Source organism: Drosophila montana, unplaced genomic scaffold, assembly GCF_035044405.1.
Source record: "Drosophila montana isolate Dmon_TW-CO22-7 unplaced genomic scaffold, ASM3504440v1 contig_3326_1, whole genome shotgun sequence".
Classification (NCBI taxonomy): Eukaryota; Metazoa; Arthropoda; class Insecta; order Diptera; family Drosophilidae; genus Drosophila; species Drosophila montana.
The window spans coordinates 103,651-119,197 of NW_026998210.1; the positions used below are offsets into that span (position 1 = coordinate 103,651).

The following is a 15,547-nucleotide window of genomic DNA, read 5'->3' on the forward strand; positions in this document are numbered from 1 at the left end:
CAAAGCCAATGCCAAAGCGAAAGCGAAAAGACAGCACTAAAAACAATAGCAAGGAGCAAGCGGGCAGGGTGGGCAGCGGGGTGAAAGGGTGGGGAGAGGGTAAAGGGCAAACCCAACAGGACACAGAACAAAACAAAGGCTGTAGCAGAAGCTGAAGCTGAAGCTGAAGCTGAAGTCGAGCTGCCCTCGAGGGTAATTTAAAAGGCGGAAGCAAAGGAATGTGCGCACCAGGGCCAGGGTGGCAGCGGCAGAGGGGGCGGAGGTACAAACCACTTGAGTGGACAAAGCGCACAGGACACTCGAATATGAATATGAATGCGAATGCGAATGTGAATGCGAACTGGACTTGACACGAGCACAAAAGAGAACGTAAAAGGAAAAAGCTTGAGAAGAAAAGGCAAATGGCACAAGGGCAAGGGCGAGGGCAAGGGCAAAAGGTTAGGCATAAGAGGCAGAAGGGGTTTCGGGGTAAGTTGACCATTGAGGCGGTCAGTTTGCTGATGAGTTGACCAGCACAGCAGCAGCCACGTGCCACGGCAAAAGGTCAAAGGTGAGGTGAGGTGAGTAGCGCGTGGCAGCTATTGACGGCGGCAATTGACAGGCGGCGTTCGAGTTGGCCAAACTTTGATTGAGTGAGTGTTTGAATGAGTGGACGCAGGTGAGCGTGTTAAGTGACAATCATTTGCATAAACAAAGCGATTGCAGCACATGCATTTTGCTACTCGTGAGTGCACCCATGAGTACACTCATGAATAGAAACGAAATTGAATCAAACTTGTAATAATAGCTTATGAATACACTCATGAATGCTTGTGAATACACTCATGAATGCTTGTGAATACACTTATGAATACTTTTTAATGCACTCATGAGTACCAAATATAGTATACCTTATTGCTAGCGTTTGCTAGCTGGTTTCACTTATAAAAACCCTCCTATATTTACATGAATACACTGATGAATACCCATGAATACACTCATGAATGCTGGTGAATACACTTAAGAATTTTAACAGAATTAAATCCCTTATTAACACTCGTCAAAGCAGTTATGAAAGGAATCAGTTATTATTTTCTTGCAGGCGCTTGCTAGCATTGTTACAATACACTCGTGAGTATACTCATGAATGCACTCAAATGCACAGAGCACAGCTTTCAGCTGCCCTAGCATATTCACCTGCTGCACTCACTCAGTCACTCAGTCAGTCAGTCAGTCAGTCAATCAAAGCTTGACGCATGATGCGTGTCAGTCGCATTTGAATGCTTTCACACACACAGTGACAAGCACACACATTGTCGCAATTTAACCCTTGAACTTTGCGCTTTCGACACGAGCAACAAGAGCGACAGCAACAACAAAAGTCACCGACAACAAAGTTGTTTGACTCCTGACAATGCAAAACTGTCAGCACTTCAACGGCGGCAGCCGCAGATACAGATACAGATACAGAAACAGATACAGATACATATACGGATACGGATACGGATACGGCAGCGGATGCACAGATACAGCTACACAGCTGCAGATACATTTGTATCTGTATCTGTCACGTTAATTACGCATTGTTTAACATTTTTTTTGCTACTCTTTTGCGCACTTTTTTCTCGCTCGCATTTGAATGTTGTTGCTGCTGTTGCTGCTGTTGTCCTCGCATCCAATTGTTGTCCATTTGGTAATTATAAATATGTAGCGACTGCTGCCATGGCTACCCCACTCGCACACTCGCACACACACACACACACACACACACACCTGACTGTGGAAAACTGTCAACAAATTGGGGAAAATGAAAATATTTGTTGCGATGCGCGCGATGTCACGACTTTATTTCTATTTTTTTTTTTTTTTTTGATACACGCTTTTTGCGCTGTTGCCTGTCAGCGTGCGTGTGTGTGTGTGCGTGTGTGTGTGTGCCTCATGTTAATTATCAATTTGCTGGCGCACTTTCAAATGCGCAGCGTGTCGCGACCGCAGCAACAATGAAAAACCATCACGAGTCAGCTGAGTGAGTGGGTTGATTTGGGGGCGTGGGCGGAGGCGGGGGCGGTGGGAGAAGAGTGCGGGCTTGAGGTCTGAGGTCAGCCAAAAGGACAACAGCGCTTGAACCCATTTTATCAATACACACAGCCACATATTCATTCATTCATGCATTCATTCATTCAGTATTCACCGCACTCGCATTCAATTATTGACTCATGCTGGCACTAAGCCAGGCATTAACGTTCTGGCCCCCTTTTTCAAAATGCTCAAATAAGAGTGTCACGCCCCCTCCCCCCTCCCCCCGCCCCTCGTCACCGTCACCGTGCCCGTGCTGCCCTCGCACAGGCACCTGGACGAGCGTTTCAATATCCAAATCAATGGCTAATGCGCTCGGCGCATGCAATTTCACGTCCACCCACAAAAAGGATTACGCGCGCGCCTCGCTTTGTGGCAGCAGCAGCAGCAGCTACACGGGATAAAAAGAAAGAAAGAAAGAATGGAAAAAAAAGGATACACTGGCAAAGGCTTAAGCAAAGGTCGAGCCATGCAAATCGCCGCAGGAGCCCGCAGGACACTCGACAACGGCTGCCGCTGCCGCTGAGTTGGCAACATGCGGCAAAAAGCTGCAACAATTATCCCATTACTGTGCAACCCTTTTTTTTCTTTCTTGTGTGTGTGTGTGTTCGTGTTGTTGCTGCCCACCCGCTGACCCCACGCCCCCCCCCCCCCTCCCTTTTGTTGGCTGGCATTGCTCATACGCGTCGTTGTCCTGGCGCACTTCCTGGCTCCACTTTGCAGCAGGCGGTCAATTTGCCATTTCCTGGCGAACTCGTCTCAGTTTTGCTTTGCTTTGCTTTGTTTTGTTTTGTTTTGTTTTGCGCTCGCTTCCGTCTGAGCGGCTCTGAATGCAGTCACTCGAGATCGAGACGGAGCTGGAGCAGGAGCTGTAGCTGGAGCTGGTGTCGTGACTCCCGCAGGACAATGCCAGCATGCGAGCAGCTGAAAGAGGCTGCCAAAGTCAGAGCGTGCCAGGCGCAGGCCAAAGACAGCCAGACAGGCAGAAGATACTCCTCTCGTGCTGCCAGGACATAAAGGATGCGCGCTTGGCGCGTGCGCAACGCGCGTCTGTGCACAAAAAAAAAAAAAAAACAAAACCCGAATTAAATGGAAACAACCTCCTCGAGCAGTTGGCAAATGCCGCACGTTTTTCGACAACTTTTGCCTCGTTTTTTTATGAGAAGCGCGATGTGCTCGTAATGATAATGATCCATGATCCCGAGCAACAGCAACTGCTGTCGGCAGAGGCAGCAGCCCGACGTGTTAAGCCCTTTGCAACCCCTAACCCCTAGCCCCTAGCCCCTAACCCCTTGCCCCTTACCACTTACCAAGGAGCGAGACCCGCTGAACCCTTTTGATGTACACAAATTATGTATCTGTCAGATTCATTTGCATTTCCTGCGGCCCGCATGGCGCAAGGATTTCAACGCGGCCAGATCCCCTACCCCCTGCCCCCCGGGCATTGATCGGCATTGTCCTTGCGCCGGGGTCGTGGCCAAATCATGTTCAGCACGCTCTCACCTTTCGGCAGGAAGTCGCGAAGAAGAAGAAGCAGCAGCGAGGCTGCAGCCGCGCGGAACGTCATAAAATTTCAAAAAAATATATAAAAAAATATAACTGGAAAAATAGACGATAAAGTAAACAAAAGAGAAAGCAAAAGTGTAGTTACCTGTGTGCGAGTGTGTGTGTAAGTCCTGCTCAAACTCATGGGCTCGTGCGCGACATGCGTTTGCCTCAACATCCTTTTTGTCAACTCCGACTCCAACTCCGACTGCGACTCGAAACGCATTTTCATTTTACTTTTCTTTTCCATTTTCATTTTCAATTCTGTTTTTTTTTTTTTGTTTTGTGGATGTTGCCTTTTTTTAAAGCGTCATTTAAATGCAAAGTGCGTTGCTCGAGCTGCCAGTTTTTCCACAGTTTTTCCTCTGTTATCGTTGTTGTTGTTGCTGTCGTTGTCGTTGTCGTTGTTGTTGTTGTTGTTGTTGACGCTGGGGGTAGTTGGCTTCTAATAGTGGCGCATTAACACCTTGTTGCCCGCATGGCCAGCGCCTGTGGTGACATGTGTTGACCTGTGCAGCAGCTTTTCTTTGCGCTTCGATTAGCCCTGGACCACGTCTGCCCTTGTCTATGCTATCTACGTGCCAATACCCTAACTCTGGCAGGCTGCTTGCCAGTCGCCTCCGCTTGGGCTCAACCGACTTGCGACTTGCTCTGCAGCGGCATTCGATACGATACAGTCAAGCTAATTAATTGATTATTAAATATCAGGAATAGATGCATCAAAATTGAAACTTGCTCTTAAAGATTCACCAAATATTTGCCCGGCTTTTTTCAGCCTGCTTTCAGCAGTTCTTCAATATTTCACTTTCGTAGCCTACTTTTGTGCTCAATTAGCGCGCTTAGCTCAATTATGCATTTTATGTTCAGTTTCTGCACTTGGACTTATTCTTCAAATAAGTTCCTCCTCGTCCCGCAGCCCCTCCCCCCCGTCACATAGTGTATTCTCAAGTCGTTTTCTCACTCTGCTCTTTGCCGTCAACACATCTTTTTTTATTATTGTAGTCTCTTCTTTTTTTTTTATATTCTTGCCGTAGCAAATTTTCACATTTTCACATTTTTCATTTTAAAAATCGCATCTGTTGCCCCGCCCCGCCCCGGCCCGGCCAATCAGCGCCCCAAGCGAATCCTCCTGCCGCAGCCGTCGATAGTTATGGCCACATGTGCGCCCGCTTGTAATTTCCGCCGCAGGACATGTGGGTGGTTTGGGTGCTTTTTGATTTTCATTTTCGGTTTTCGGTTTTCGGTTTCCGTGGCAAATTAACAAACGTCGCGACAAACCGCACGGAAAATATCCAAAAAAAAACAGTAGAAAATAAAAAACGAAAACTATTACGAAACAGGACGACGTGTGTGCTTTTGTGTGTGTGTGTGTGTGTGGGTGAGTTTGTGTATCATTTTGGCAATATCCTGCTGTAAGGGGCAGCTGTCTGTTTGAGGCACCTGCAGCTGTTGCGGCTGATGTTGCTGCCGTGCACGCCCATTTGTATGCAAAGCACGCCAGCAACATCACGTATGTGTGTGTGTGTGTGTGTGTGTGTGCTGCACACAAAATCAATAAATAAATAAATTCGCCGCCGCAACTTTGCAGCAGCAAATATCTGCAGCATATCTCTCTCTCTCTCTCCATAGCCCCCCGTCCCCGTCCCCCGCTCTCCCGATCTGGCGCTCTGGCCTGCTATTTATTAATAATTAATAAGCCAAATTGCTGGCAGCCGCATTTCCTGCCAATTCACATATTTGACTGACAACATGGCTAAACACGAAACTCTTCTCCGCTCTTTTCTCTCGTTGCAGAGCCCAGCAATTACACCTGTTCGACCTGCAAGACCCGCTACACATCCGCCTGGCGGCTCATCCAGCACGTGCAGCACTCGCACGGCGTCAAGATCTACGTGGAGTCGGGCGGCGGTGGCGCCACCTTGACTGTGGCCACGCCCGCCGCCCTCAATGCTGCCGCATCGGCAGCGGCAGCGAACGCCAGCGTCAGCCCCAATCGCAGCCTCAGTCCATCGGCAGCCGCGGCAGCAGCGGCCGCAGCAGCAGCAGCAGCTGTTGGTGTCCCGCTGCCGTTGCACGCGCTGATGGCGCAGGCCGTCGCCTCCCAGTCGCAGTCGCAGTCGCCGGCGCCAAAGCGCAGCAGCAGCAACAGCAGCGCAGCCGCCGCAGCAGCAGCAGCAGCATCTGCAGCAGCAGGAGGAGTTGGTTCAGCCAACACGAGCAGCAGCAGCAATGCGAGCAGCGGCAATTCGCCGACGCAGCAACTGTTGCAGCAACGCGCACAACAGCAACAACAACAACAACAACAACAGCAGCAGCAACAGCAGCAGCAACAGCAGCAGCAGCAGAACATGGCCACGGCCATGGCAGCGGGCATGCGTCATCATCCGCTGCTGGCACCGCCGGAGGCAATGCACGCGAATCCGTTCCAGCTGCTACGCATGCCGCTGCCGCCGGCGCTGGCCCAGGGCAATGTAGTTCCTAGCGTGGCGCCGCTTTTCGGCAGACCCACGCCCGCCGATCACTATCGCATGGAGCAGCTGGTGAGCGAGCAGTTCCGGCATCATGGCTTCAATCTGGCCGCCGCCGCTGCCGCCGCCCAGGCTCAGTTCAATGCCAACACCCAGCAGCAGCAGCAACAGCAGCAGCAGCAGCAACCGATCCCTGGCGTTGCTGTCAACGTTCCTAGCGGCATCGAGCAGCGGCCGCCCTCGAGCAACAGCAGCCAGCGCGGCTCTGTGCCGCCCGCCGCATTGCCGCCGCCCTCGCTCAGCTCACAGCAGCAGCAGCAACAGCAGCAACAGCAGCAGCAGCAGCAACAGCAGCAACAGCAGCAGCAGCAACAGGCTGCTGCAGTGAGTCCAGCGGGCGCCGCATTGAATCTGGAACCGCAGCAGATGGATTTTTACTCGCAGCGATTGCGTCAGCTTGCGGGCACAACAAGCCCTGGAGCTGGCAACATTGTTAACTCGAGCTCGCCGAGTCCACGACAGAAGCAATCGCCGCGCTTTGCGAGCCCCTCGCCCAGCTCCGCGGCCAGCGTGCAGCTGGCGGCGACGCCGCGTCCCCATTCCCTGACGCCGCCCGAGCGGAGCACCGAGAACGGCGGCCAGCAGCAGCACAGCCAGCACGGCCAGCAGCTGCCGAGCACGCCACGGTCGGCCAGCACGCCGCCGAGCAAGCCGCATGGCCCAGCCGCGGCCGCGGACTCGGAGCGCAACGAGGCGGAGGCCCTGGAGCTGGCGAGCAGCTGCTTCGCGTGCGGCTACTGCGACAAGAAGTTCCGGTTCGAGAACAATCTGATCATCCACCAGCGGACGCACACCGGCGAGAAGCCGTACAAGTGCACCGCCTGCGACTTTGAGTGCTCCCACATCCAGAAGCTGATGAAGCACATGCGCGTCCATCGCAGCCCCGCCGAGGGCCACGACGGCGGCAGCAGCAGCAATGGCGGCGACAACAATCAGGATGGCCACGATGGCGGCAGCAATGCCGATTCGCTGGAAACGAACGAGGCGGACAACGACGACGATCCCAATCCGGACGAGTCCGACGACGAGCTCAACGACGACGACGTCGATGCGGATGCCGACGGTGACGGTGAGGGTGAGGGTGAGGGCGACGAAGATGATGAGGATGAGCTGGAGGATTGCGAGGATGTCGACTACGAGGCCGAGGATCTCAGTGTTAACAATCGCATCGATGGCAAGAGCCAAAGCCCCAAGACGACTAGCTCCGGCGCCACCTCGCTGGTGGGCGAGCTGATGGACAAATTCGGGCTCTCCAACATAGCCCAATACTCGGAGGCCTACAAGCAGGCGCTGCAGGAATCCGGACGCAAGGAGGCCGCCGCAGTGGCCGCTGCCGCTGCAGCTGCCGCCGCTGTCGACAACAACAATCGCGGCTCTGCTGGTCCGGGAGCCGGAGCCGGTGGACCTGGTGGACCCGGTGGCACCGCCGGCACGGACAAGCTGAACGGGCTGCCGGTGGCGGCGCTGCGTCTGCGCGACGAGTTCGCCAAGAACTGCAACATGTTCCAGCCGCAGCCGCAGGATGCGGCCGGCCAGGTGCCGCTCTTCAATCCGTTTCCCAATCCCTTCGAGCTGTCCAAGCGCATGAAAATGGACGGCGGCGACTGGTGGGGCATGTCCGCGCTCCATCGCAACGAGGCGCTCTTCGAGAACCTGAAGCTGAAGCCGCTGGGCTTGGGCGGCGCCAACTCGCTGCTGCAGGGGCCGCTGCTGAAGAAGGAGTCGCGGCAGCGCAACGACACCTGCGAGTTCTGCGGCAAGGTGTTCAAGAACTGCTCCAACCTGACCGTGCATCGGCGCAGCCACACCGGCGAGAAGCCGTACAAGTGCGAGCTGTGCTCCTACGCCTGCGCCCAGAGCTCCAAGCTCACCCGCCACATGAAGACGCACGGCCGCACCGGCAAGGATGTCTATCGCTGTCGCTTCTGCGACATGCCCTTCAGCGTCCCATCCACCCTCGAGAAGCACATGCGCAAGTGCGTGGTCAACCAGGGCAAAGCGGCAGCCGCTGCCGCCAACGCAGCCAATGCCGTAGCCGCTGCCCAGGCCGCCGCCGCGGCCCAGCAGCTCCAAGCGGCGGCCCAGGCCCAGGCCCAACACCAGCAGCAGCAACAACAGCAGCATCAGCAGCAGCAACAGTTGCCCACGCAATCACAATTGTCGCCTCCTTGCCCCATGGGCGTGGCTGTGGGCTTTCCACCGCAGTTCGGCGTCGCCGGCGGCCACAATCTGTCGCTGGCGGGCAGCGTGAGCGGCGACAACGATTCGAATGCATCCTCCAGCCTGCCCGCGCACTCCATTTCGCTCAAGGAGGAGGCATGACTTTTTAGCAGCTGGAGCAGCAGCGCCCACCCCCCGCCGCCGCCGCCGCCGGCAGCGACACACGGTCTGCCGCCCCCCCCTGTTCCACATGTGCTGCAGCCGCATCCGCATGCACTGCTGCCGCCGCCTGGACATCCGCATCATCATTCGCATTCGCATTCGCAGTTGGCCGCCAGCAGCCGCAGCCGGCTCATGTCGCGCATCTTCTAAAGATGTTGCACCCGCTCAGCCACCCCCCTTCATTCTCTACCCTGTGTATATATCAGTTATCGCAACGGTTATGATACAGCCAAGCCCGACACCCGCCCCCTGCCCGTCTACTACCCTCACAGCAACTTTCTAAAAGATTGCGCCGCGAACTTCTGCAGCAGTTGTTGCCTCTCCCAGCCACGGCCACGCCCCCGCCCCCGAAATCGGCTGCTACTCGAAGGCGACTTAAACACGACCAGAGGCATTTAATACCAAAGCAATAACCGTTATGTAATATAATTTTAAACAATTTTTTTTTCCAATTTTTTTTTTTTTTTTTTTGTAATTAAGATATATATATATATAACATACATATATCATACGTATTGTATTTAAAATGATTTTTCACAACTATGCATATTGTTTTTTTTTTCAATATTTTTAAAGTAATTTAAACGAAGCACAAAAGCAAAAAAACATTAAGTATATATACACATATATATATATATGTATATATATATATTAGAAATGTAAACAATTCTGGGCAGGAGCCGCAGCTGCAACTGCGCCAGCGACACAATTTCCAGTGTATTTCTAGCGGATAAGAGTTGATAATACTTTGTAAAAAGGCAAAACTAACAACAACAACAACAACAACAAATACTATAAAAGAAAACCTAAAAAAAAAGAAAAAAATACTACAAAAGCAACTAAAAGTAAATTTAAAAAAAATAACATAATTATATATATAAAAAGCAAATTCTGCGCTAAAGTTTAACATATATACATATATGTATATGTATATGTATATATATATACATATATATATATATATATATATAGTACAGATACATATATATCTCGTCTTTTTTGTGTGTTTTTTAAGATCGCGTATTTGTTAAACATCGATGTACATTTTAGTAAATCTAGACATTTAGGCACTAAAGCGCAAAACTTGTATAAAAGAAAACTTATCAACTATAATTAATATATTACCATATATTATATATATACATATATCCTTATATATATATACATATATGCATATATATAATATATATATACAATATATATCTTTTTTTTATATCATTTCGAGACATTTTTTGCATAGAGAATAATTCTATTATTAAATGTAATTAAAAGGAAAAAAACAAAAACGAAAAAAAAAAACAAAACCGAAAGTAATCAAATTTTTTACTTACATACATAAATAAATCTATAAATGTAAACACAAATTTTTTTTTTTAAACAATTAGATTAAGAATCCAAGAAAATGCAAATTGTAAAAGGATAAACAAAAATTGAAGAGCAGCAAATTTGGCAACAGTTGAGCATTAGAAAAGGCAGGCAACACATGAAAAGAGGCGTGAAAAGTCATGAAATTTGTACGTAAAACTTCAAGCGCAAAGCAATTAACAATTATAAAAACGACAAAACAACAACAACAAACAAATAACTAGATGTAGAAGACTGAGGAACTAACGTATTTCTATTTATTTTCTTTGCCTATGAAAAAGACAAAAGAACGATGCGTATTGAGCGAGAGAGAGAGAGAGGGAGAGAGTGGGGAGAGAGAGAGAGTGGGGAGAGAGGGGAGAGAGGGAGGGTACCCAATACGAGAAATGAACCAATTTTTTTTGCCTAAATGTTTTTGCTGTTGATTTTCGTTATTTGATTGATAAAAAAGAAAAAACTTTTGAAAAACTAAAAAAAAAAACCCCAGTTTGATTAATATTTAATAATTGTTTTTAGTACAAATTTTTTTGGCGAGCAAAATCCAAATCGAAATCGAAAAAGCAGAAAAAAGAAAAAAGATTAGTTAACTTTGTTTATTTTTTCTTTTCTTTGTTTTTTGTTTTGTTCTGTTATAATTTACCAAAAAACCAAAAAAAAAAAAGGTAAAAATTGCTTCTACTATTGCAGCACACACAACACACACACACACACACACACACACACACACACAGACACACACCCCCTTAAATAAACACCCCTCGCCCAACAACAGTGTCTGCTGCAATAATACAAACAATTTTTTACGTAAAGCCAACTATGAAGTTTATCGTGCATAATTTATTGGAGAGAGACAGAGCGAGAGAGGAGAGAGCTAGCGAGAGCGAGAGCGAGAGCGAGAGAGTTTAGTGAGAAAAGGTTTTTGAAATGAAACTCTTAAAACTGAGCAAAATGCATTGTGTTTCAGACAAGACATACATATATATATATATATATAGATAGTATATATACATCTATATACCTATATATAGTTAATATATATAAAATCAAGAAAAACTGAATAAAAAAGCAAATACTATGAAAATCATACAACATTTATGTTTTATTTCAACTCAACTGATTAAACCTCTTTTGATTTATTTTCCTATTATTTCCATTATTTTTTTTTATTTTAACAGCAACACAAACGGAGCAACAAGAAATTGAAAACGAACTTCACAAAAAATAAAAAGCCCAGCAAACTAAAAAACTATCATAAAACATTAGAAAATTTAATTGTAGCTATTTAAACAAAAATGAAAACTCGAGAAATTTATACTAAAAATAATAAAAAAAAAAAAAAGCGAAGCACAAAAAATACACTTTAAAACTCAAAGAAACGACAAATGCGTAAAATGTGCAACTAAAAAAAATTTATAAGTAAAATTTCAAGCAAAAAAACAAAAGAAAAAAAAAACAAAATATTTTTCAAGTGTGTGTAATTTTTTGAACATAAACAATAATAAATACAAAGCGTAAATTAATAATTAAAAATAGTTGTCTGTGTTACGAAATACAAATACAAAAATACATACAAATTACAAAAATTGTAAAAAAAAAATAAAACCTAGCATTTTTGAATTTAGCCAACGATCGCGTGCTATAAAATTTATGGCAGCGCACATAAGTAGGCAACCGAAAATTAATAAACGATCGCGAATTGCCATAAACAGTAGCTGTTGCATACTTTGCGGCGCGCGCTGTTCGCCGACAGATGTCGCCAGGCGTGCGAGCCGCAGCAAACGCACGATATGCAAATCTCGCACACATGCATAGACACTTCACACATGTCGCCTGCCCACATATGTGTGCCTGGTGAGAGCGAACGAGTAAACGAACGAACGAGCGAGCGAGCGAGCGAGAAATAGCGTGTGTCCACACATGTGCTGCCGCTGCCCAGTGGGCCCCCATTGGCCGCTGGCCATACAAACGCCCGCAGCCGGACCCATGCCCCCACATTTCCTCTAGAGTCGCACATCGCTTTAGCTCGACCAACAGTGACCAATCCAACATAGCTGGCCGCCCAATTGGCGGGGCGGAAACTTCAATTTGAATTGGAATCTAACGACTGCGAGACGCTCGCACACATGTGGCCGGCGCATGTGTGAGCCAGCCGAAAGCAAACGCAAAGCCAAAGCTGGCGCCAACGCTCGCAGCGCTGCTAACGTCGCTGCCCAGGCTAGCGTAGCCAACCACCCGCCCCTGCCCAAGGCAGCGAGTAGCTTGTGGCCGGCTCGAACTTGTTCGCACAACGAAGCGTCGAGCATGTTCGCTTCCATCCGTCTGTTTTGGAGTTGCTGTGTAAATGTTTGTTGTTGTTGCTGCATTCCTTATATTAGATATGGACGTTTGATATATCCTTTACCCTTTCCACGACTTCCTTAAGAGCCTAGCCACTGGCTGCTCGGCTGTGCAGCATGGAAAAGTCATTGAAGGATAACTGACTGGAATTTCCTATCTTTTCTTATATTTTCCGAAATCTGCCCATAAAGATCGAGTTGAAAATGTGACCAACCATTTGTTTCGAATGAAGGGAAAAATGTGAATTAACTTGATTCGCGTCTTATATATGAGAATATATATTCAAGACTTTAGCACTTTGAGTCTTTGACGTTCAGAGTTAAGGCGCTTAGTCGGGTGTACCTACTGGGATATACCCTATGCACTTAGCTAACAATACAAACGGCTGTGCTTCCTCTTCCCCCAGCCTAACATTATGGACAATTCAATCTTGAATATCTTGTGCTTATTGTTAAATCTTGAATCTTTGTGCAAAAGTAAAATGGTCTCAAACAGGGTATACTTTACGAGAAACTTCATACCAAATAACGTTTCTACCTCCTACAAGATCCGAGATAATGCAAAATATATAGAAAGTCAATATGGATTGTCGATTTATCGAAAAGAAAAATGTAGGCTTTCAGTCTTTTGAAATAAACTTAACCCTGTCGGGCAAATTTTCAAGCCTTCAGCATTCATGGTCTCCAAATCGACCGTTTCTAAAAACGGCCGAACGGACAGACAGACAGAAAGTTATGTCCAGATCAAAATTATATAGTAAGATGTATAGTAAACGGATACCTTGTATAATCTTAAAAATTTGGAAATACAGTTTTATACTTGTGAATAATAAAAAGATTTCTTAAAATTTAAAATAAGACCTGGCTTTGATGTACGCCGATAACCAGGTATTGTGCAGATTGTGCATAATATGTCTATAAATACGCTTAACTTAATACGCCGAGTTTTCTCCGATTATCAGATAAACAGATATACTTAGATACATCTTATCACTTGATGCCGAGAATTGGAGTTGAATAAAGTATTGGACCCACAGCAATTATCTGAGGCAGTTTCCGACTGTCTGGGGCTTTTTCGACAGATATACTCTATTCAAAATCAAACATTAAATGCATACATAAAAAAAGAAGAAGATTTGCTTATACTTGAAAAAGTTGGTAAATATCTCCATTCTTAAACTTTTAAAAATACTATCAATATGATATTCTCATTAATAATATAATTATTTCTCGCTGATGTACTATAGATAACCCGAGTGTAAGAGAAAATAAGAGTCTCAAATGTAGATTGTCCGACTAAAAAGAAATTTGAATAGAGAAGAAGTATAATGACGTAGAATGCCCGAGTAAAATGTAGATGAACAAATAGTTGATAGCTTAACACTCATTAGAGATCCAATTGTTAAGATATGAACATATAATATAGCTTTATTCCTAACCGATATCGTTTACCTGAGTGCAAGAAACGAAAGGAGTGTCAAATGGAAAGTGCACAAATTTTGGGTGCATACAGAAGAAGAAGAACTGTCCGATGTAGAATGCCTGAGTACAAAAAGGTTATTGTTATTCTGGCTTCTCAAAAAAAAAAACAAAAAGGAATAAAAATTGACAAATTTTTGGCTTAATAAAATAGCAAACTAAAAGTTTAACAAAAAGTAGAAACCCAAAAATACAAAGAACAAAAAACAAAAAGAAAACGAAAAGGAAACAGAATAAAAAGAAAAGACTCATAAAAGAAGAATTCGATGCGGCTCTTGGCCTAGGCCAAAGTCGAATGAGCTGGCCAATGGGGCTCCGAGCCTTTTATAGGCCCCCAAAGCAGCTCGAATAATTTATCGACTTCAAAGCAACCTTACATATCGATAACGCTTTATTTATTAAGCACTTCGATTAGAGTTCTCATTGAGAGGCGGTAAACATATAAATAGAAAACGCATCCGAACTGAGTTCTTATTGGGGAGAACAGATTATTCGGAGCCAATCAAATGGTCAGGGCGCAATTAATAGCAGCTCTTCAGGGTAATCCATTAGCAAGGCATCCAGGCAAGGCAGACAGATTGCACTGGCAATTGGCCGCCTACGGTGCCCTTCACCTGCCCCAAGTCCTAGATGTAGCTAATGTGGAGGACTACGACTGCCATGGCAACCTGCAACTGGGCCTGGACAGATTTGGGGTTACGACGGAGCGAGCAATTCAAGTGTGTGTGCCTGATACTCGTATATCATGGGTAGCCTACACGAGTGTGTGTCTGTGTGTGTGTGTGTGTGGCCATAAGGGTGAAACTTTTACTGCCTGCTTACAGAGATTCTTTTCTGATGATAAATTAATTTATTATGTTCGAATTGAAGCACTCGCAGCCAGAACGAGAAACCGGAGTCAGAGACCGAGACGGAGACCGAGACGGAGACGGAGACGGAGGTCGAGGCCGAGGACGAGACCGAGACCGAGACCGAGCCAATGCTGTTAATGTGAGCGGATGTAACAGCCATTGCCAGGCCAGGACTAAGACTCATGTAAATGTGCACACACGCACACACACAGGCACACTCAGATATGTGCGTGTGAACTGCCTCAACTTTTCGATGCAGAAACAAATGCGAGATGTGTGTGTGTGTGTTTCAACCCTATCGCAAGCGTGTAAGCAATTACAGCAACAGCAACAGCAACAACAACAACGAAGACGAGGACTACAACAACTATGGAAATAATGAACAACACCATCTGACCACTTGAATAATTTCGAAAAGTGGCGGGTGGCCGTAGCGCCGAGTGCGCCGGGTGATGTTTTAATTGAAAGCATCGCCAGCATGGCGGACCAAATGTGACAAGGACAACAGGGCAGGACAGGACAGGACAGTAAGACCACCCAACCGACCACCCGCCCACCCGCCCATCCGCCCGGACAGCCAGTTATGGCCAAACATGGCGGCGAGCGTCCCATCCGAGGTACATGCGTTGATTACAGAACGCACAGCGCGAATTCCCAGCACAGCCAGAGGGTTGTGTTGTGCGTGTGTGTGTGTGTGTGTGTGGACCTGGGGGCATGGTGGCTCCAAGGGATTCAGGCGCTGGCCACTGGCAAAGACGTGCGCCCGGACTGGCCAAGGAAAAAGAGTTTGTGCAAAGGCAAATAGAAAATGGCCAAAACCGAATTCAAACTTTTGAAACGCATTTGGTCCTGGCCATTGCCATGGAAGCGCAAAGTTTTACACCCACACACACGCACACTCACATGAGAATTCGAATGGTTGGTTTTCGTGTGGCCAAGGGGGAAGGGGGCGCAGAGAGAGGGGGGGGGGGGCATGGCAGCCCGGAAAGCACAGAAAGTCAAAGAA

At 47.1% G+C, this 15,547-nt stretch overlaps 1 protein-coding gene across 1 annotated transcript in view; it reads left to right on the top strand.

Moving 5' to 3' along the window:
- Cph (Chronophage) overlaps nucleotides 1-8,876 on the top strand; it is a 59,993-nt gene extending 51,117 nt beyond the window's left edge. The window contains exons 4-5 of the mRNA XM_064691122.1: nucleotides 5,395-5,621; nucleotides 5,718-8,876. Of these exons, the coding sequence (XP_064547192.1) occupies nucleotides 5,395-5,621; nucleotides 5,718-8,450 (2,960 nt within the window). The 3' untranslated portion in view covers nucleotides 8,451-8,876. The remainder of the gene's footprint in view (nucleotides 1-5,394; nucleotides 5,622-5,717) is intronic.
- The last annotated feature ends 6,671 nt before the right edge of the window (nucleotides 8,877-15,547 follow it).